The following is a 23,336-nucleotide window of genomic DNA, read 5'->3' as shown; positions in this document are numbered from 1 at the left end:
TAGGTCTCGAAGTACGTCGGGTTTCGTCTATCTGTTCAATGGAGCCTGGTGACAAAGATGCTGCAGGCGGCCGGTCCAGAAGAGATGCGGTGGATCCAAGGATGGATCGGAGTTGTAGAAGACCTGTAAGCAGAGGGGACAGTGTTCACAGTCACTAGCCAGTGACCGGCGTGGCACCAGGTAGGTACCAGGCGATGTCGGGTGCAAACAGGTGAGGAGGTGTAGCTTGTCTGAACAGCCACGTGGTCCCTGAAGGTCGACGACGTCCAGGAGTCGGTTCACGAGCTGTCCCACGCAGGCTCTCGCTGTCGGTGGTGTCGGCGACTCAAAAGAAGCAAACAAGCCTTGGCAAAAGCAGGAGTCGCAGGAAATGAAGAAAGCTGGTGGTTCTGACCAGCAAGGTCAGAGGGGCTGCTCCTTTGGAGGGCAGCTGGGGCCAGTCTGGGGCAACCAGACCAGCGTCGTAGTTTTCAAGATAGTTCGCCAAAATGGCCACTAGCCAACGGGCCAGGGACCGGGCAGGCGCGTTGAGTTGCAAAGTGCAGAGGGGCCCCACGCAGATCGTGGAGATGCTGGAGGGCTCACCTTTGGTGCAGATGCTGCTCAGGTGTTGGGCTTCTCAGGACCCAAAGCACAACTTGGAGGGAGCCTCTGTTGTCGAGCTTGCAGCTTGTCGAGTGTCTTCCAAGATGGCTGGCTCCACGTGTCTCGGTTCCTCCACGGGTTCCTTCTTTGCAGGGACTGTGGATCGGGCTGTGAGAGGTCTGGAGGTCCAGTTCTTGTCGGTCTCTGTGCTCGGGCTCCGGCAGGAGGCGGCGGCAAAGCAGACGTCGATTCGCTGGTTGGTGCTTGCGTTAGCAAGATGGTCACTCCCTGACCATAGGGGAGAATTCCTTCAGTCTTCTGTGCAGCAGAACGTCGAAGTTCCCGTCTTCTTCTTAGTGTTAAGTTGATTCCAGGATGTCTGAAGTCTTAGGACACAGCTCCTACCTTTAAGCGGATTCTAGGGGCCGGACTACCTGCTAGGTCCCTCCCTAAGGGTGGGACCAGGAAGGGGGGCGGTTACACCCCCAATCCTTTGTCCAGCTCGCCCCAGGTCCGGGGCTGGTGTGCCCCAGGACCGGTTTGAACTGGCATATGCACCGAGGCTCCTTGTGAGCCTCAGGCATGTCTGATTCTATTCAAGCCCTACCTGACCAATACACAAAATCCTGTCTGGGGTGGTGCTCGCACCTCCCCTGGCAGGAAACCCTTTGTCCACGTCTCCCAAGCTGGAAGGACTCCCAGCAGCAGGAGGGCAGACTTGTGTCGCTGGTGGCAGCGTCCATTTTGTGGAGCTGAGGCTATGTCTGATTTTACCCGGGTTTCAGGATCTGTACATGTCGTGTCCCTCTAGAAGGGTGGAATGCTAACCCCGTCGCCAGAATTGGCGAGGGGTTAGTATTCCAATTCGTATGACACCTTACTCGACATGTTTTGATAAAGCCAAACCAAAGATAGCATTTAACCGCGAGGTTCATAATGCACTTAAGAGTATATGGTATGACGATATCTGGAAACAGTAGAAGGAAGTTGTTCCGACCACTGCAGACAGGCTCAGCTCATGCCAGAGCACCATCTCACATGGAACCAAGCACTCTGCCTTCAGGATTGTTAAGGCCTGCCATAGGAGTGACTTATAGGTTAACATGTGTCCCATTTAAGGTTGGGTATAGGTATACTACACCTAAGTAAGAAGTGGTTACACCAACTTACCCCAGCTGAGTGATCAGCCAGTTGTGTCAAATTGTTAGGCCAGGCCAGGGGTGGCACAATACATGCTTCAGCCCCTGGTAGGCCTTAGATACACCAATGCTCTGGGTACCTAGTGTACATAGGTACAGGGGCTCACAGGGTGATCCAATTCCAATTGGTTATGCACCTGGAGTGCATAGTGTCAATTTAGTAGAGAGAACAGCAGGCTGGGGGTCTGATTAGCAGGCCCACAGCCTCAATATGTCAAAAACCAGTGAAGTAAAAAGCAAAAATTTGGGGTGACCATAGGATAGCAGAACCTACTCTACTACACCATGTTTTCTTGGGACATAGCATATCCTATATGGGGTACTTATAGCTATTACATAGCTGTGTCATGTGCTAGGGAGGTGTGGTCACCCTTTTCGGGTTCCTTGCTCTCCTTGGCGTCACGGTAAATCGCAGGTGCGGTCATTTTGACTATTGTCTTGGCGCAGCTTGCGTTGCGCCCAGGTCTGTACTTCTCCATGTTCGCTACACCGCTTGACCAGTCTGGCCTGCTGTCTGCGGCATGGTGTTGTGGCGATGCCACCCTTCTGTCCGGCGTTTCGGCCTGGTCCTCTGGCTGGTGTTCCAGAGCGACTGGCTTTCATCTGCTTTCTGTGTTCTGGTTGACGGCCTGGGCCCGTCCTCCGTGTCTCTCTCTTTTTCTCTTCTACATGGTCCCACTTCTTTCATGGGTCGTGTGTTTCTGGACCGGCCCCTCCTTTAGGGTGTGTCCTGGCCACTGCCTTCGGCTTGCGCCTGGTTTGTTCCGGTGCACTGCTCCATAGTGTTTCCTGCTGCTGGCTGCGCATTCCTGCTTGGTCTGGTCCACCGTCGTGGCCTTTGATGTGTTCTCTTGTGCCCCTACCTCTGGTTCCGCTGGGTCTTTGTGCACCTGTGCCTTTCTTCTTACGCCTGCGGTATTGGTGGTGGGGCTGTTCTTGCCTTGTCCGCTGCTTGCGCCGAGGTGTGTTCGGCTGTTTCCTATCACTGTGTGTGCTTCTTACGGCGGGCCCTGCCTCCGGTTCTTCTACTTCTCCCTGGCGTTCGAGGTGGTTCTTGAGATTAGGCCTTCTGTGTCTTCTTTCTTGACTGCTTGGTAAGCAGTCTGCGGATTTTTCTGCAGGTCTTTGTTTTGTCCTCTGCTGCGGAAATGTTTTCCTAAGAGGTGTTCCCATGGTTCTTGGGATGTAACCTACCCTATGTGGGGTACCTGTAGCTGTTACATAGCTCTGTCATGTGCTGGGGAGGTGTGGACACCCTTTTCGGGCTCCTTGCTCTCCGTGGCGTCACAGTATGTCGCAGGTGCGATCTTCTTGCCAACTGTCTTGGAGCAGCTTGCGCTGGGTCCGTCCTTCTCCTTGTCGCTACGTCGCTCGGCCGGTCTGGCCTGCTGTCTGCGGCATCGTATTGTGGCGGTTCCGCACTTCTGTACTGTGGGTTGGCTTTCTTGGCCTCTTTGTTCTGGTGGCCGGCTTGGGGCCGTCCTCCGTCTCTTTCTCTTCTGCCGGTTCCTCCAGTTCTTCGTGGGTCAGTATGTGTGTGTTCCTGGCCCGGCCCCTCTCTTGGGGTGTGTCCTGGCCCTCCCTGGCCTCTGCCTTAGGCGGGCGTCTGCTTTGTCCTTGGTGCACGGTTCCGTGGTGTTGCCTGTTGCTGGCGGTGCATGCCCGTGCGGGGCTTCTTGTTCTACTCCACCGTTGTGATCTTGCTGTGTTCCCTTGCGTCCCTGCCTCTGGTTCCGCTGGGGCTTTGCGCACTGGTGCTTTCTTCTTCCGCCTGTTCTGTTGGCGGTGGAGCTGTTCTGGCCTAACCCGCTGCTTGCGGCCAAGGTGTATTCAGCCCTTTTCTCTCTCTGTGCATGTGTTTCTTACGGTGTGCGCTATCTCTGTTCTACCTCTTCTCACTGGGTTTGAAGTGGCCCTTGTGTTACTTGAGGTTTTTAGAGCGCTGTTTGCCCCTGCGGGGTGTTGGGCGCTCTCCCTTGGTTGGCCTTAGGATATCCTGGCCTTTTCCTTCTTGTTCTTGTGCCATGTCCCCTACTGGGGCCCTGGTCTCTCCTGGTGGGAAGGCTCTCTCGCAGGCCCTCCTCCCTTCTGGGTATGGCTCTGGTATCTATTCTACGTTAAGGTGTCTGCGGCTAGTAGTCTCTATCAGATGTACAAGTTACTTACCTCCGGTAATGATGTATCTGGTAGAGACGATTCTAGCCACAGATTCCTTCACGACCTGCCCTTCCTCCCCGTTCTGCGAGGAACCTCAACTTGGTTTCCTGCACTCGCCTCCTTCTGGGTGACTTGTCTTCTCTGGGTGTCCTCTTTGCTTTCTTCCGGTCAGGATGTCCGGTTCTGCTCGATTGTTCCATCCCCTTTTTTCTTTTGATACGGGGATGGTTGGTTTCTGCGTGCCTTTGCTTCCCTCCAGCTGGTTTCTCTCCAGTGTAGGGGCCTCCTTTTGCTCTTTTTTTCCCTCTTTGTTTGGAGTTTCTGATGCCCTTGCGGTCTTCTGCGTTGGGGATTCTTTGCCTGTCCTTTGGCCTCCTGCTCCTTTCAGTGGATATGGCCCTCCTTGACAGTGTAGTCTGGGGGTGGATTAATGTTGCTCTTCTGTTCTGGGTGTGTGGCCCTTCACTGTGTGGTTTGTGGTTGCTGCCTGTCTCTCTTTCTGTTCCTGCGCTTTCACATACTTGTGCCTCCAGGATGGCTGTCGCCATGGCTTGCACATTTGTTCCTCAAAGTGGTGCTCTGCTCTTTGCCTGCTATGGTTTCGCTGCTATAGCCTTCTGGTAACTTGGTGCCAACTGGTGCTGTTCCTCGCCCTTTGTTTTTATCTGTTTTGTTTCTCAGATTTTTTCTCACACTGTTCCTATGCTCGCCTCAGTTTTGTCGTGATAACTCTGCATTGTGGCCCGGAAAAGTTTCCGAAGCAAACTGACATCAGCGTGCTGGGATGGGGCTTATGTGACCTCACTGACGTCACGCCAGCGGAAGACGCCGGGCGGAGTCGCGTGATGCCCCCCTCCCCCGGTGCGCAGAGATGCTGGGGCAAGAACATTTTCCGAGTCCAGTCTCACGCCTGGGGATACTTCTACGTTAAGGAATCTACGGCTAGAATTGTCTCTACCAGATACAGACGTTTTCCAAGATATATAAAATTAATACCATATGTAAAATGGTATTGTTGGAAAATTGCCCTCTTTCTAGGGCAGCCCCAAACTGTTTGCCTTTAGCGCTCCACTTTTTGTTGTATCTTTTTGTTGGCCTTTTGACTCTGAGCACTTTTTCACTGCTAACCAGTGCTAACATGCGCGCACTTCTCCCCTAAAACATGGTGACATTGATGTATACCTGATTGGCATAGTTAGTTTACCTGTAAGTCCCTTGTAAAGTTGTATACTATATACCCAGGGCCTGTAATCTAAATTGTACTAGTGGTCCTATAGCACTGGTAGTGTAACCCAAACAAGTAGCTTTTCAAACCTGTCTCATTCCTGACATTGCAGGGCATATGTCTGCCACTTAGACTTGGCATTTAATACCACTTGCCAAGCTTTAAACTCCCCTTTTATTACACATAGGTCACCCCTAGCATAGGCCCAAGTTAGCCCTAAGTGCAGGGTGCTGTGTAAGTAAAAGGTAAGACATGAACTTTTAAGCTTAACAGGTCCTAGTAGTGACAAGCGGTTAAATTAGTTTTTTAGTAATGTGAGGCCTACTCCTCCCTTAGGCTATCATTAGGAATTTGTTAAAACACTTTTAAGCTGTAATTCCTGATTAGAAAGGAGTAGCTAAGTCATGTTTCATATCTTTCGAATGGTAATGATGAATCCTCTTTAGTGGTAAATTTGATTTTTGACATTACTATTTTAGAAATGCCACTTTAGAAAGTGGACATTTCTCTGGTCTTATTTTTGCTATGTGTGCCTGCAGCCTGTCTCCAATGCACATCTGAGCTGGGTGTAAGGTATGCTTTGAGCATTCCTCCCAGACAGCCACAAACACAGGAATAGTGGGTCTGACAGAGGACTCATCTGCTTTCTGATAGCCTTCCTGGGCAGAAAGAGGAGAGGGAGCTCACACTTGCATCTGAATAGGCTCAGCGGGACCTGCATGAGTCTTGTAGCCGGCCTGCCCTTCTTTGCAGCCTGAACTTTGGGTTTACCCCGGTCCCTCGCAACCTCAAGTAACCTTTTAGCGTTAGTGACTTCAAAGTACTGTTTTTTGCATTTATTCTTTAAAAGTCATATCTCTACTTCTACTGATTGGATTTTTGCCCTTTTGGTCTTGTTTTACCTAGATAAATATTCTCTATTGTCTATCCCTGTGTAGAGTCTTTGTGTGTGGCACAAATACTTTTCACATTGCCTCTGTTGTTAAGCCTGACTACTCTGTGCCAAGCTACCAGAGGGTGAGATCAGGTTATCTTTTAGTGTTTATCTAGCTTACCCTGACTAGGATTGTGGTCCCTAATTGGACAGGATGCAAACCTCTACCAACTAAAGACTCAATTTCTAACATGCATTCATAAAAAAAGGAAATTTGTCAGTCCGTGCGCTTTAGATAAAAGCGCGATCAGGTTACCAAATGTTTTTACATTTTGCCTTCTATAGATGTCCTATGGACCATGTAATGTGCCACTGGGGACTGCTGCTGGAGGATCAATGAGTGGCTATACTCTCTTTCAGCGTCACATTAAGTCTGTGCACGAAACGGCCATGCTGGATGAACAGCGTCAGAGGCAGGATCATCTGGACACAGACTGCAGACGAAGTGCTAGTCCTCGCAATAACTCTAAAAGCCCTGGTATGGATTGGGAAGGTAAGTGTTTTCACATTTGCAGGGTATTTGCAATAGTTAGGACACTTTTGTCCCAGTGGGCATTCATCTCTGACTTTAAAATTACTATAGAAAAGTGTTGTGTGTGGAATGAGCTTGTGAAAGAATTAAGTGGGATGGGGCTGGACTTTGGTTGGCACAGTGTTTGAGAACATAACATTGATGAGTAACTAAAACAGAGCTATTCCAGTCTGCAATAGTTAAAGATATGTTTGTTTTTTAGATATATTTCTTTGAGTTATTTTTCAGGTAAATAAAAAGTGCTCCTCGTGAAGGATCATCTATATTACCATATAGCCAAAAGGTGTCACAAATTGTATCTGACATCAGCATTTACGTTCTATATATGGAAAGGTTTAGGGCATGTGTAATTTTGTATCCCAAGCTGTCAAAGCTGCAGGGCATCATCAATCGGACTTCGTAGATAGTTTCCTCTGCCATCTGGTGCTTTAATTGTCCCAGCGTCCTGTGCAGAAGGGTTGGCTCAAGGGTGGAAAGATGATTTGGCACGGTAGGATTGGCCAGGTGTGTCTGGCTTCTAGAACTATGAACCCCCACATAAAAAACTATTGCACAAGGGTGGAGAGTGTGCTTTTTGTTGCAGCTGGACATTGAGGCTGGGCGGTGGCAGCCATGGACAACTGGAAGGAGGAACCTCCTGATGCTCTCTTGGACTAAGGACTCTGCCTACAGTTCACCCCAGGACCAGTGGATCTCTCTCCAGGACCAGGAATCTGGTCAGTTTAAACCCTCTAAGGAACCGTTGGGGAACAAACCCAACATCTGAAAGAGACTAAAAGAATAGATTTCTTACCTTAGATTTACCCCCAGGCTTTAGACGTTATACGGAGAATTGTTCTTCAGAAGTACCCTTAAATGTCGGTAGGTGGTGTCGGTTGACTCCACATTCGTCGTCGACGTCCGTATCGCCAAGATGATGTCACGGTATGTACTTAGACGCCAGCGCAGATCCGGAGAGAGCGGTACCCTTAGTCATTTTTTGACTAAACTTTTTCGACTTTGTTGATATCTTTTTGAGGTCTTATGACTGGGTGCATGAGGGATGTCAAGTCATCGACCCGGTTTCAAGCCTTGTGACTCCTGTCAGAAGCTGATGTTAGTCAACGCTCTGCACCTGGTGTGCCTTTGGTGCCTGGAGCGGGACCATGACCTGAATTCGTGCTCTGCCTGCCGGGCCCTGAACCCCAAGTATTTGCAGAAGCTTTCCCGAAAGCTTTTAAAGGCCTGGTAGTCGGCTCCATGGCATTCGAGGTCCTGGTCAAGGGGACGGTCGCGGGACCGGTCGCAGAGCCACCACCACCATTTGTCATAGAAGTCTTTGTAAGTCGAAGCACGAGAAGGCAGCGAAAAAGCACCATCTCTCTTGGCCTTCTCCCCGGCCGACGGGACACGGAGGATCGTCGTTTTCCAGTTCCACCCTCAGATCTTGCTGGGACGGCTCCACGCTTCCCTCTCTTCTGGGGAGCCGGAGCGTCTCCTGCCCAGCTTTGTGAATTTTACGCAGCCCTCCACTCCATCTGTGGGCAGCCCGACTCTGCTGGCGTGACTTCGGGCCTCGCAGACGGAGTTGGGGGTTCTAGGTCTTCGATGGCGGCTCCGGCGCTGCAGGACCCCCAGGGATCCATGCATGGATCCGGATCGGCACCGGTCGACCTTATGGTACCTTCCCCAGCACCGATTCCTCTGACGACGCCTGCGCCGCTGGTTGCGCCGATGCCGGTACCAGCGCCCGTGGCACTTTTTTACAACTGTTCTTCCCTGGCGTCCCCTATAGCCCTGAATGGCAGCCAGAGGAGGGTGAGGAGGAATGGGAGGTGTCTGTTGACCCTTTGGCTGACCAGTTTGAAGAGCCAGACTAGAGAGAGGATTTGGGTGATGCCAGTGGTCTGGATACCTCCCCAGACCTTGGTATGCTCTCTCCCTCTACCCTGGCTAAGGAAGAAGAAGCCTCCTACGCCATGGTGTTGCATAGGGCGGCTGAGGCCTTGGCCTTAAGTTTCCTACGGCAACCTCTTCAAAGCCCTTGTTGCCAATGAGGCCCTCACTGACGTCCTTCTGGGCTCCTGGTCCAAGCCCAGCAGAGGGACTCCTCTGAGGGATCTCGCTGTGGCGGAGGTCGTTCTGGCGTCCCCTTCGGCGCTGGTCGACGTTGACCTGACGCCGGTGGCAGATTTTCGGCGCTGTGCCGCCGCGGGGTCGTTGATTCATCTTCAGACCTGCGGATTCTGCCATTCAGAGGTTTCTTGTGGGGCTTCGCCCTCCTCCTCCTCAGTGACCTGGATGTCGGTCTGTGTTTTGGGAGGTGTTCTCCTGTTGTTTTCCTGGGCCTTGTAACGAGTAGCCCCAGTTGTGTGTTCTGTGTGGTCGATGTGCCATAGAGTCCTTTTGTTGGGCCCTTGGTGCTGTTGGCGGCTGGTCCTACCCTTTTTGACTTGTGGTTTTGGCTGTTGGTAAGCCTGGTAGGGCCTGAGATTAGGCCTTCCGTGTCTTCTTTCTTGGCTGCTGGGTAAGCCGTCTGCGTATTTTGCTGCAGGTCTTTCTGTTTTGTTCTCTGCTGCCGAAATGTTTTCCTAAGAGGTGTTCCCATGGTCTTGGGACGTAACCTACCCTATGTGGGTTACTTGTAGCTATTACATAGCTCTGTCATGTGCTGGGGAGGTGTGGTCACCCTTTTCGGGCTCCTTGCTCTCCGTGGCGTCACGGTATGTCGCAGGTTTGATCTTCTTGCCAATTGTCTTGGAGCAGCTTGCGCTGGGTCCGTCCTTCTCCTTGTCGCTACGTCTCTCGGTCGGTCTGGCCTGCTGTCTGCGGCATTGTATTGGGGCGGTTCCGCACTTCTGTCCTGTGGGTTGGCTTTCTTGGCCTCTGTGTTCTGGTGGCCGGCTTGGGGCTGTCCTCATCTCTCTTTCTCTTCTGCCGGTTCCTACACTTCGTGGGTCAGTGTGTGTGTGTTCCTGGCCCGGCACCTCCCTTGGGGTGTGTCCTGGCCCTCCCTGGCCTCTGCCTTAGGCGGGCGTCTGCTTTGTCCTGGGTGCGCGGTTCCGTAGTGTTGCCTGTTGCTGGCGGCGCATGCCTGTGCGGTGCTTCTTGTCCTACTCCACCGTTGTGATCTTGCTGTGTTCCCTTGCACCCCTGCCTCTGGTTCCGCTGGGACTTTGCGCACTGGTGCTTTCTTCTTCCGCCTGTGCTGTTGGCGGTGGAGCTGTTCTGGCCTAACCCGCTGCTTGCGGCCAAGGCGTATTCAGCCCTTTTCTCTCTCTGTGCATGTGTTTCTTACGGTGGGCCCTATCTCTGGTCTGCTTCTTCTCACTGGGTTTGAGGTGGCCCTGGTGTTCCTTGAGGTTTTTAGAGCGCTGTCTGCCCTTGCGGGGTGTTGGGCGCTCTCCCTTGGTTGGGCTTAGGATATCCTGGCCTTTTCCTTCTTGTTCTTGTGCCATGTCCCCTACTGAGGCCCTGGTCTCTCCTGGTGGGGAGGCTCTTTTGCAGGCCCTCCTACCTTCTGGGTATGGCTAGGGTATATATTCTACGTTAAGGAATCTGCGGCTAGTCGTCTCTATCAGATGTACAAGTTACTTACCTATGGTAACGATGTATCTGGTATAGACGATTCTAGCTGCAGATTCCTTCACGACCCACCCTTCCTCCCTGTTCTGCGAGGACCCTCTGCTTAATTTTCTGCGCTCGCCTCCCTCTGGGTGGCTTGTCTTCTGTGGGTGTCCTTTCGTTTTCTGTCTGTCGGGCTTCCCTCCAGCTGGGTTCTCTCCAGTGTAGGGGCCTGCTTTTGCTCTTTTTCCCTTTGTTACAATTTCTGATCTCCTTGTGGTCTTATACGCTGTGGGTTCTTTTGCCTGTCCTTGGCCTCCTGCTCCTTTCAGATTCTCTGGCCCTCCTTGACTATGTAGTCTGGGAGTGGATTGCTGTTGCTCCTCTGTTCCGGGCTTCTGGCCCTTTGCTGTGTGGTCTGTGGTTGCAGTCTCTCCCTCTCTCTTACAGCGCTTTCCACTGCTTGTGCATCCAGCCTGGATATCGCCTTGGCTTGCACGGTGGTTTCACGGAGGGGTGCTTTACGCTTTCCCTGCTGTAGCTTTACTGATCTGGCCTTCTGGTACTTTGGTGCTCACTGGTGTTATCGCCTGGCTTGCACAGTTGTTCCTCAGAGGTGGTCTGTTCTTTTCCTGCTTTGGTTTTCCTGTTGTAGCCTGCTGGCGCCACCTGGTGCTGTTCCTCATCTTTTGTCTGTCTCTCTTGTTTCTTTGTTTTTTTTGCACACTGTTCCCATGCTCTCCTCAGTTTTGTTGTGATGGCTCCACGTTGTGGCGCGGAAAAGTTCTCCGAAGCAAACTGACGTCAGCGTGCTGGTGTGGGGCTTATGTGACCTCGCCGACGTCACACACCTGCGGAGGACGTTGGGGGCGGAGTCGCGAGGTAACGCCCCCCGGCACGCAGGAATGCTGCGCAAGAAAGTTTTCCTGGACCAGTCTCACGCCTGGGGATAATTCTACGTTAAGGAATCTGCGGCTAGAATCGTCTCTACCAGATACATCATTACCAAATGTAAGTAACTTGTATATTCTGATTTCATTGGGGTTCACCATTGATATGCCGAAGTCACACCTGATTCACTCTCAGAAACTACTTTTCTTTGGAGCGGTTCTCGACAGCGCAGTTTCGGGCTTATCCTCCCGGGCAGCGAGTCTGGGATATTCGGGCTATGATTCCAATCTTTCAGCCTCTAGTCCGGGTTTCGGTCAGACTCATCGTGAGACTACTGGGCCACATGGCCTCCTGCATCCTGCTGGTGGACTATGCCAGTTGACATATGCAGACTCTGAAGTGGGACCTGAAGTTCCAGTGGCACCGCATCAGCTGAATGTTTCCAAGTGCGTCGAGCTCTCAGATGGCACTGCACACCAATTGCAGTGGTGGCTAACGAACCAGGATTGGGTCAGCGGCAGATCTCTATCCCTTCCCCAGAGTTCACAGTGGTGACAGATGCATCGCTTCTAGGGTGGGGCAGCCAAATGGGAGAGGTGGAGATGAAATTAAATTAAAAATGTATAAAGCGCACGGATACTCACAAGGAGTGTCCCGGCGCTAATCTCGAAGCTGAAACCTCCTGAAGAATCACCCCACCAGTAGTTACTGTTGGAACAGCCACGTTTTAAGTTGTTTTCTAAAAAACAGCAGGTCCTGAGCCTGTCTAAGATGTAGGGGTAATTCCTTCCACAAACGAGCCGCCTGAACCTGGAATGACCTTCCTCCAATCCAAGATTTTGAGATCTTAGGAATCACCATAAGTGATTGCTTGGAGGATCTAAGGACCCGTTGGGGCTGGTAACATTGGATCCTATTCCTCCGGTATACTCCAGCCGTATCATGAAAAGCCAGATAAGCAAGCCCTAAGGCCTTAAACTGAACCCTCTTTCTCACCGGGAGCCAGTGTAGAGCCTTCAGGTGAGATGACATACGTGTTCTGGTATTTACCATGAGAATAGCTGTGGCCTTAGCATTCTGCACAACCTGCAGCCGATTGAGCAAATACTCAGGCAGCCCCAGATACAAGATGTTCACTTAGTCCAACCTAGCTGTAATTAAGGCTTGCACAACGATCTTGCGGGATTCCATCGGGAGAAGAGGAAGAACATTATTTAACATTCTTACCAAGCCAAAACGGGTACTGGCGACCGCTTGAATTTGGGCCTCCATCGCAAGACTCTAGTCAAGCTTGACTCCTAGATTTTTAACCATGCTGACTGGGGCAGAAGGAGGGGACATGTCATTAGGCCACCATGTATTCCAGTCCACATTAGGGGTACAGCCGAAGAAAATGATTTCTGATTTTTCTGAGTTACACTTCAACTGGTTCAGTCGCAGCCAAGCAAAGACCTCCGTTAAACATTCCTTTATCTCCCAACCGCGAAAACTCGCTCCTTTATCACACGTAAACAGGAGTTGCGTATCGTCAGCATAGGAAATAATCTTTGCTCCATGCCGCTCAGCCAAATGAGCAAGAGGTGCCATGTATATATTAAAAAGGGTGGGGCTCAAAATGGAGCCCTGCGGGACCCCCACTTGCATTGGGGTAATTGTAGCTGAAATTGTCGGAGACCAGGTTTCCTGCTGCAGCTCCGAAAGGAAGGAAGCAAACCAATTGTTCACCGTGCCCCGGACACCACACACTGCTAGCCTATGCAGAAGCAGATCATGGGGCACGGTGTCAAAGGCCGCGGAAAGATCCAGTAATATTAAGACAGCGCTGCCCCTTTTGTCCATTTGAGCTTTAATAGTTTGAGACCTACAATAGGGCAGTTTCTGTACTAAGAGTGGCTCTGAAGCCCGACTGGCTGTCATGAAGCACATGGTCCCTTCTATAAAGTCTGTTAGCACGGAGTTAACGTGCTTCTCCAAGACCTTAGAATAAAAAGGCAACAGGGAAATGGGCCTATAGTTTGATGCGATCGCAGGATCTACTGTGGGTTTTTTCGGAAGAGGGATAATTTTGGCCGTTTTCCAACAACTGGGTACTGTTCCATGTCCAATTGATGAGTTAAGAACTGAATTGACTGCTGGATTTATAGGTTCCGCAATCTTCTTCAGAGTACTTGCTGGACAGAGGTCGGACGGAGAGCCTGACTTCAAGGCGGTCGTAATGTCCAAAGATTTTTCTAGGGAGATAGGAGGAAATTGGGAGAGTACACAATGGGTTATCCGCTTCGTGTGTACCCGTAGGGGCAAACGATTGTTGGACCAGGTGGATTTTGTCATGAAAAAAGCATGCCATCTGATGGACCCAACTAAGGGTAGGAGTAAAAACATTGCAGGAGATGTAAAATCTTTAACAATTTTAAATATTTGTTTCCTTTTATTCGCCGCCCCTTTTATTTTTAAGTTATAAAATGTTTTCTTTTCAACCCGGACAAAGTTAAAATAAGCTTTCAAAGCTTGCTTATAAATAACTCGGTCCATGGGATTATACTTGGTTCGCCAGACTCTCTCTAGGTGTTTATAGGCACTTATGCTTTCCCTGAGTGTCACTTTAAACCACGGTGCGGAAGCACGGTTACTTGTGGCTTTCCGCGTTGTATAAGGCACCAAGACCCTAACCTGATGTTCAAGCCATTGCTCTAGACCAGGAGCATCAATTTCTGGATTTCCACTAACGGGAATCGGGTGCTTCCCCAGGGCACTCTCTAGACTGTCAGACGTAACCTGATTGAACAGTCTAAAAGTAGCAGGACGGAGCATCTCGCTATGTTGAGCTTGAGCTGCAAACTTCAAAAATTTAAAACTCAGGAGAAAGTTGACCGACCATACCAACGGTTGGGGAGCCTCTATTTCCGTACTCACGCTGGAGAATACTTGGTCTAATGTATGACCCTTCACATGAGTAGGACAGTGAATATACGGGGCTAGGCCTAGGATTGCTTAAGATGCCCGCAGCCGAATAGCCTCGGGGTCAGAGGGAACATCCATATGGACATTAAAGTTTCCTAACAGGAGACAGTGCCTGTATTTAACTGAGAGGGATGATATAACATGGGTGAGTGACTCAGTGAAAGTGCCCACCTGACCAGGTGGCCTGTACACCAAAATACCCGCAATCGATTGGTGGTCTGATATAGTAATCACAAAACTGAGGCCTCAGCGATATCCTGAGCTGGAAGAATAGAGCAGGACAGTGCTGATATAAAAATTATACCAACTCCACCCCTTTTTCCTATGGGTCGATCCTTCCTCAAAATCTGGTAGCCCGATGGAATAGCCCCTGCTATCATTTGATTAGAACATTCATTCAGCCAGGTTTCGGTTACAAACATGACAGGGCTGCATTCAGCTAATAGATCATGCAGTTGAGCTTCATGTTTTTTTTATAGAGCGAGTGTTAAGGATAAGAAACTTAAACGAGTTGTTCCCTCGTGGGCCCAGGCCCAAAACTGGGCCCTTACTCGCCATGATCACACTGCCATCCTTCTGATTAGTACCTGAAAGGTCCGCTACCCAGTTACACCTGTGGCAAACCAACAAGGTCTCCCTCACATTATTCGCACCATTCTGCCAGCAACTATTTACCTGGCCTCTGATATCAAGGAGTTCTGCCTTGCTATAAACAACAAACTTCCCAGGTTGGACCAGGTCACAGGCAGCATTTCTGGCTCCGGACTCTTCCGGGACGCTAACGGGCATGCCAAAGGCGCGCCTTTGGCGCACCAGCGGCTCGCCTGCTGCGCATTCGCGCAGCCTCTCGTTTTGTGAGCGCCAGGTCTTGACAACTAGACCGCGCTTGAAGTAAAAATGGCGGACTCGGGCACAACAGGACAATGTTAGCGTTCCAGTGCTCCCAGCCGCAGAGAGTGCAAAAAGAATTAAAAAACAGTTCCCCGCAATTCCCACCACAAAGAGCCTCAATTCAATTCCCCACAAAATTATTTTCAAAATGCCACGCCACGTAATGACCCACAATAGCAGTAGCAGCAGAAATCTTTAAATCAGAGGCCTCTAGTCTCCGGCGGAGTCTGGGCTCCACATCAAAGTTTTCGAGCTCAGGGCGATCTGCCTTGCACTGAAGACATTCCTTCCTTCTGTTAAAGGGAAAGAAGTGCAGGTGTTCAGACAACACCACTGCCATGTGGTACTGCATCAAACAGGGCAAAGGTGGGGTCGTGGACCCTATGTCAGGAGGTCCTTCGTCTCTGGAAGTGGCTGGAACATCAGGGCATGTTCCTGGCTGTTGAACACCTGGCAGGTTCTCTGAACTCCAGGGCGGATGAACTCAGCCGCTGGTGCATGATGAATCACGAATAGCGTCTTCACTCTATTTTCAGCATCCTGTATCCCTTTCATCAGGACCACTTCATAGAAGTCAGTGAAGTGGCCACTGGCGCTGGAACGGGACTGAAGACTGCTTTCCTCGAAGAGGTAACTGTTTATTCAGCCCTTACTGGTCCCCTTGACTGACTCCCTGTCGGAGTTGGTCATTCAAAGTAACTCTTAAGTAGCCCCATACCAACTTGCCAAAGTTTTTTACTTGTTTTATTTAAAGGTTGTGTCAAATTCTTTAAATTTGGCAGTGCTTGTTTGCGGTTAAGCAAAATATCCTGATTTATTTTTTCCTGTAAAATCCATATCTCCGAAACCCTCCGGTGGATCTTTTTCATTTGTGTGAGAAAGTGCCATCTTTCTTGCATGGTGTGCCCCCACTTTTTGATTAACTGCTGAATGTACTTTGACTGAGTGTGCCCTGGACTCCTGCCAATCAGGTGGCCAGGGCCTATGTTCCTTCCCTAAAAAAAACTCAAACCCACTTTGGCAAACCCTGGCCACATGTCAGCCCCTGGTAAATGGTACCCTAGGTACCCAGGGCCTTGTGACCAGGGAAGGCCTCTAAGGGCTGCAGCACTCATTGTGCCACCCTTACAGTCCCTCTTACCCTAACACACACACACTGCCCTTGCAGGCTGAGTGTCTGGGTACAAGACAAAACAGAGCGTCGACATGGCACACATCCCTGTGTGCCATGCCCACCGCCTACACTGCCATGGCATATATCAGCCACCCCTCTAGATGGGTGCCCTATGCCAGTGGTGTGGACACAGTAGCATGAGCCCTCGGGGGCGACCTATATGGCTCCAGTGACGTCACTTCCGTGGACGATGTCTGAACGGAGTCGGGTGCTGCCGCCACCCGGCGTGCAGAGGTACTGCTGGGGAAAAAGTTTTCCGGATCCAGTCTGATGCCTGGGGAATATTCTAAGTTAAGGAATCTGCGGCTAGTCTGTGTCTCTACCGGTTACATCGTTACTGAAGGTAAGTAACTTGTTCTTTAAGAGGGGTATTTTTAAATATTGTATGCTCTTTTCTAAAAACGTCAACTTTATATCCTTTTTTGGGTTTATTAGCATTTCATTTAACGTGTATTGGTTTAAATGTACTTTTCTGTAATTCATTCAATTACTGATACGCTCTTCAAATAATCCTATCCAAACGATCACATTTCAATGTTTTTCCCCTTTTTCCCTCTGCAAAATCATTTATTCTGCTAAACCAATCACCACATCTTGGCTTGGATTCCCATGTGCCATCATTAGACCAGGACAATTTTGGCATGGAACCATTTTGGAGTGGACGTTTCCCCAATGTGCTTTACAGGTCCCATGAGGGTCAGTCTTGGCTTTTATTCTCTTATTTCAGTGTCCCTCTACATCTGATCATGTCTGCAGACCCTACCTTTACACTCACTGACCCACAGGTTCACTGTGCAGATGAAGTATGCAATTTTCGGAGTCCCTCTGGGTGCTCTGCTGAGTGAGAGTGCTAAATCTCCTTCCTCTTATTCGTTTCTCTTCATGTCCCATTTTCATAGGGAAATCAGTTGCCTACATGTCCTATCCGACCGAGATGAAGCGTGCAATGGAGCAGGATGCACAGATGCAAAATACAGCAGCAAGTTCAGTGTCACCATATCGACTTTCTCCAAGGGAAGTTAGCAAAGTCTCACCACAGCCTGATATGGGTGCTGTTCGTTACAGCGCACCACCAGGTAAATACTCCAACAGTTCTCGGCTGATCTTATCTAGGGCTGTTTGAATTGTATTTTACTTTACCCTACTATGAAAAATATACAGCTGGTTGACTCATCTATTGGCTTAGTTTTTAGAATTTTTATTCCAGTAGCTGTTTGGTGCTCTTAATGAGATTAATTTGTGGATCATTAACTTAACACGAAAACTAAATGGCATTACTGGTATTAAAACTGCAGATTAGCCTACCTGTTTTAATTTTGATTCAATTTGGTTATATAGATTTATTGTTAAGTGTTTGAAAATTGCTCAGGCGTAAGAGAATACTATAGCCGGGAAAGTCTTCCCAGCATTACATTACTGTGATATTCCAAATCATGGACATAGTGATCACATGACAAGTACCTTTACAAGGTCTGCACACTTCAAGGTTGGGTGTAATTTATTCTTTATAAACATGTTGTTTTGCCTTTTGACAATCCTAAAAGTCTGCGGTCTTGTCCCATCATTATTGGTTCATATAAGAACTTATGTGCATGCTTTTGGGGTCTGTCTTGGGTTTGTGAATGAACTGCTAGCAGAGATTGTCAGGGACACCCTTAGTGGTGGACGTCGATAGAACACCGTCTCGACATCAGTCGGTGCTCAAGAATCCGTTTATTGCCACTTAGGCTTTTGCGCCATCTCGTCTACAAATTGAGTACGTGTCCACTGGGGTTGCCATTTCTCCAGTGTTGCAGGAAGAGTCTGCAGATACTGGTGGAGTTGAGCATTTAGGTGCACTTGGCCAGCCTTAGGCAGGAGGTTCTTTGGATTTGGGAGGGTTTGAAGGGGGTGGGGGGGGCGCGTTAGTCTAAAACTGCCCCCTACCTACGATTTACTTTCAACTCCTAGAATAGTGACAGAGGCTAGTTGTGAGAAAGTGGCTCTGTATATACTGTTCCCAAATAGGTACACTGTGTACAGAGTCCACAGTCCACAGAGGTTTGGCAGAGGGTAAAGTTAGATATAACCTTACTCTCTAAAGTGGTAGCTTGGTCGGGAAGTAAGGCAGTTTCAGAGGACAGTGTAAAGCATTTGTTGTACACACTCAGTCAGCAAATGGTCTCTCACAATCAAGAACTGAACTCTGGGCCAATGGTTTATATAACAAATATATGTTTGTTTTATTTTAGAATCAACAATAGATATTAAAATATACTTTCTCAGGATGAGATGCTTTAGGTAAATACTTTAGCAATATGCAATTGACTTTTGTAAATACTGGTTACAGGTTGTTGCAATAGGCAACACAATTTCGAGCACAATAATGCATTGAGCTCAATGGAAGTTTTAAGTTATTTGCAATAGATTACTTTCAGGATTACTTTTGTAACTCCAGGACTGGATCCTAGATTCAGTCCTGGGACAGTTCTTAGAAACAAGTGATAAAAGTCGACTTAGTTACTGTTGTGATTTTTAGGAAATATTTTGCTATTTTAAAAGTTGACATTTAGAAGAAATTTCCTAGAAAAACAGTCAATGATTCCCTATGGGAGAAAATTCAAGTTGCAGGTATAGTATGTTCACGTTACTTTTGTAATCCAGTACTGGGCTCCTAGACTCAGTACTAGGACGTCTATCACAGGTAAGTAATTGCGTTTTCACAGTTGGTACGGTTTTTAAAGAATATTTGTAGTTGGCTAAAATCGACACTTCGAAGAAATTTCACAGAAAAACGGTCAATGATTTCCTATGGCTCAGGTTCTAGCTGCCCTAGACCCCGGAGACTGGATGGTAGCGTTGGACTTGCAGGACGCATATTTCCACATCCCCGTCCTGCCGGCCCACCGGCGTTACCTGCGGTTCACGGTGGGCCAAGAGCACTTTCAGTTTACCGTGCTCCCCTTCGGCCTCACCAGTGCCCCTCGGGTGTTCACGAAAGTGATGGCGGTGGTCGCAGCTCATCTGCGCAGATCAGGGGTTCCAGTCTTCCCCTATCTCGACGACTGGTTGTTGAAGGCGGGCTCGCCCCAGACAGTCGTCTCCCACCTCCAGACTACGGCGGATCTCCTGCATTTGCTGGGATTTTCCATCAACGTGCCGAAGTCACACTTGAGTCCCTCTCAGAAGCTCCTCTTCATCGGAGCGGTTCTCGATTCGGCGCAGTTCCGGGTCTATCCGCCGGAACAGCGGGTCCGGGATATTCAGGCCCTGATTCCCATCTTTCGGCCTCTATCCTGGGTTTCGGTCAGGCTAGTGTTGCGGCTTCTGGGGCTGATGGCCTCCTGCATCCTACTAGTGCATCACGCCAGGCGGCGCATGCGGGCTCTGCAGTGGGACCTGAAGTTTCAGTGGGCCCAGCATCACGGCAACCTGTCCGACCATGTCTTGATCTCGGAGGGCACTGCACGGCAGTTGCAGTGGTGGCTCACGGACCGCGATTGGGTCAAGGGCAAGAGCCTCTCCCTTCCCCAACCGGAGCATGTCGTAGTGACGGATGCGTCCCTCCTGGGATGGGGTGGCCATATGGGAGAGGCGGAGATCAGAGGCCTCTGGTCTCCGGCGGAGTCTCGTCTCCACATCAACCTGTTGGAGTTGAGAGCGATCCGACTTGCACTGAAAGCCTTCCTTCCCTCTGTCAGGGGAAGTGTCGTGCAGGTGTTCACAGACAACAACACCGCCATGTGGTATTGCAACAAACAGGGCGGGGTGGGGTCGTGGACCCTTTGTCAGGAGGCTCCGCGCCTCTGGATGTGGCTGGAACACCAGGGCGTCACCCTAGTGGTTCAACATCTGGCGGGCTCTCTGAACGCCAGAGCAGCCGAACTCAGCCGCCGGTGCATGATGGATCACGAATGGCGTCTGAACTCCGAAGTGGCGCAAGGTCTCTTTCAGCAGTGGGGAGAGCCTTGGTTAGATCTATTCGCAACCGAAGAGAACGCGCAATGTCAGCAGTTCTGCGCGTTGGAATTTCCAAGGCGGCACTCGCTCGGCGACGCTTTTCGTCACGAGTGGAGTTGCGGTCTGTTGTACGCCTTTCCGCCTATACCACTTCTGCCCAGAGTGCTGAAGAGGATCAGGCACGACCGGGCCCAAGTCATCTTGGTGGCTCCGGATTGGGCACGAAGGTACTGGTATCCCGAGCTACTCAGTATGTTGACCGATCCTCCGATACGTCTGCCCCTTCGGGAGGATCTTCTGTCGCAGCAGCAGGGGACGGTCCTCCACCCGAACCTGTCCAGCCTCCACCTCCATGCGTGGAGATTGAGCGGCGGCAGTTGATGCCATTTGACTTGCCTCCTGAAGTCTGTGATATCATTCTGGCAGCCAGGCGTCCCTCCACAAAGACGGTATACGCCTGCCGGTGGAACAAATTTGTGGCATGGTGCACAGCAAAGGCTGTGGATCCCCTTTCCGCCCCTCTTTCTGAGGTTCTACTGTTTCTTCTTTCTTTGGCCCGGCAGGGCTCTGCCCTGGGCACCCTGAAAGGTTATCTTGCTGCCATCTCTGCCTTCTTGCGGCTTCCTGATCAGCCTTCTCTTTTCAAGTCCCCTGTAGTTACACGCTTTCTAAAAGGCATTACTCACACGTTCCCTCCTATCCCTTTTGTAATGCCTCAGTGGGACTTGAATCTTGTTCTCACATTTCTAATGTGTGCTGCCTTTGAACCTCTTCATAATTGTCCTCTTCGTCTGCTGACGCTTAAGACTGCTTTTCTGGTAGCCATCACCTCGGCTAGACGGGTGAGTGAGCTCCAGGCTTTATCTTCAAAGCCTCCCTTTCTCTCTGTTCATCCGGACAAGGTTGTCCTTCGGCCTCGTCCCTCCTTTCTTCCGAAAGTGGTGACTCCATTTCATCTTGGGCAGTCTGTCACCTTGCCCACCTTCTTTCCGCCTCCTTCCAAAGAGGAAGAGAGGCTCCACCGTCTGGACCCAAAACGTGCGCTCTCCTTTTATTTGGACCGCACGAAGCAGTTCCGGGTGGACGACCAACTTTTCGTTGGATACGTGGGTGCTAAGAAGGGGAAAGCTGTGCACAAACGGACCATCTCTCGGTGGGTCGTTTTGTGCATCAAAATTTGTTACTCCTTGGCAAAAAAGGACCCTCCTGTTGGGCTGCGCGCCCATTCTACTCGGGCCACAGCGGCTACTACTGCTTTGGGACGGGGTGTCCCTTTGCAGGACATCTGTCAGGCGGCTACGTGGGCTTCGCTACACACGTTTGCCAGCCATTATTGCCTTGACAGCCAAGTCCGGAGGGATGGCTTCTTTGGCCGTTCTGTCCTCCAGGACTTTCTGGTGTGATCTTGGTTCGCAGACCCACCACCGGGGATGGTATTGCTTGGGTATCTATTCTAAGGTGAGGAATCTAACTAACGTGTTTCTTTCAGATGAACAAGTTACTTACCTTCGGTAAAGATGTATCTGTAAGAAACATTAGTTAGTTAAATTCCTCACCGACCCACCCATCCTCCCCGTTCTGCGAACTGACATCTAGGGTTAAGGCTATCCCTTTCAGGGCCCTAGACTTTTTTGGCACCAGTGTCGGTCTCTTGCATGGCTCTGCGTTCCTGGCGCGGAAAGCTATGTACAAGAACTGACGTCAGCGCGCGAGGGCGGCGTCTAAGTCCTCCGACGTCATTCCGGCGCACGACACCGACGACGGACGCGGAGCCGCAGACGACGCCTAGCGACGCGCAAGGGGTATTGCTGACGAAAAATCTTCCGGATCCAGTCTGACGCCTGGGGATATTCTAAGGTGAGGAATCTAACTAACTAATGTTTCTTACAGATACATCGTTACCGAAGGTAAGTAACTTGTTCAATTCAGCAAAAAGTGGGGGCATACCACGCTCATCTACAGACCCCCGGGCCCGCACACACAATTCAGCGAAACAATCGCCGACTTCGTCAGCCCACACGCCCTAGCCTCACCAGAATACATCCTCCTAGGGGACCTGAACTTCCACCTGGAGAAAAACGACAACACCACCACCACCCTGCTCGACAACCTTGCCAACCTCGGACTCAAACAACTGGTGGACACCCCCACCCACCTCGCCGGCCACACGCTCGACCCCATCTTCTCCGCCAGCAACCACGTCTCCTTCAGCCACTCCACCGGACTACACTGGACCGACCACAGATGCATCCAGTTCACCTTCAAAAAGACTACATCCCACCACCGCACGCAACAAATCCCCCGCAGATGCTGGAGCAAAATCACCACAGACCATCTCCTCTCATCACTGAGCCAGAACTCGCCAACCAACACCGCCGACACCAACGACGCAGCCCACAACCTCGCACAGTGGATCACCAACTGCGCCAACGACCTCGCTCCACTGAAGAACCACCCAGGCAAGACCGGCAACAGGAAAACCCTGTGGTTCACAGACGCCCTCAAAGACTCAAAGAAATCCTGCCGCACCCTCGAAAAAACCTGGCGCCAAGAACGGACAACAGAAAACATGACAGCCCTCAAGAATGCCACTCGCGAACACCACCAGCTGATCCGCACCACCAAAAGGACATCATTCAAAGAACGGCTAGACAACAACACCCACAACAGCAAGGAACTCTTCAACATCATCAAAGAGCTCTCCAAGCCCAGCGCCAGCAACAACAACATCACACCGTCACAAGACCTCTGCAACTCCCTCGCCACGTTCTTCCACCGAAAGATCGCAGATATACACGACAGCTTCGGACCCCAGACTCTGCCTCCAGTCACCGAACCAACGACCCCCACCATCACCCTCAGCACCTGGACCCCCATCAGCACTGAAGACACCACCAACGTCATGAACTCCATCCACTCCGGCACCCCCTCTGAACCATGCCCCCATCATATCTTCAACAAAGCCGACACCATCATCGCACCCCATCTCCGGAACGTCATAAACAACTCCTTCATTCACATCAGCCACCTTCCCTGAGAGCTGGAAGCACGCAGAAATCAACGCCCTTCTGAAGAAACCCACAGCGGACCCCAAAGACCTTAAGAACTTCCGCCCCATCTCTCTTCTTCCATTCCCGGCTAAAGTCATCGAGAAGACCGTCAACAAACAGCTGACCGCTTTCCTCGAGGCAAACAACTCGCTCGACCCATCCCAGTCCGGATTTCGAGCCAACCACAGCACCGAGACCACCCTCATCGCAGCCACCGACGACATCAGGACCCTGATGGACAACGGGGAAAAAACC

At 50.6% G+C, this 23,336-nt stretch overlaps 1 protein-coding gene across 33 annotated transcripts in view; it reads left to right on the top strand.

Annotated features, from left to right (window-relative positions):
- The window catches only part of NCOR1 (nuclear receptor corepressor 1), a 1,832,391-nt gene that overhangs the window by 981,648 nt on the left and 827,407 nt on the right, over positions 1-23,336 (top strand). For 24 of the 33 annotated variants that reach the window (XM_085649289.1, XM_085649277.1, XM_085649270.1 and 21 more), the window contains 3 exons: positions 6,386-6,593; positions 16,717-16,788; positions 16,992-17,168. In XM_085649289.1, the coding sequence (XP_085505415.1) occupies positions 6,386-6,593; positions 16,717-16,788; positions 16,992-17,168 (457 nt within the window). The remainder of the gene's footprint in view (positions 1-6,385; positions 6,594-16,716; positions 16,789-16,991; positions 17,169-23,336) is intronic. The other 9 variants (XM_085649294.1, XM_085649293.1, XM_085649281.1 and 6 more) reach the window with 1 other exon arrangement.

This window comes from Triturus cristatus, chromosome 3_2 (assembly GCF_964204655.1).
Source record: "Triturus cristatus chromosome 3_2, aTriCri1.1, whole genome shotgun sequence".
NCBI classification, from domain to species: domain Eukaryota; kingdom Metazoa; phylum Chordata; class Amphibia; order Caudata; family Salamandridae; genus Triturus; species Triturus cristatus.
This window is presented reverse-complemented; position numbering and strand designations above follow the sequence as displayed.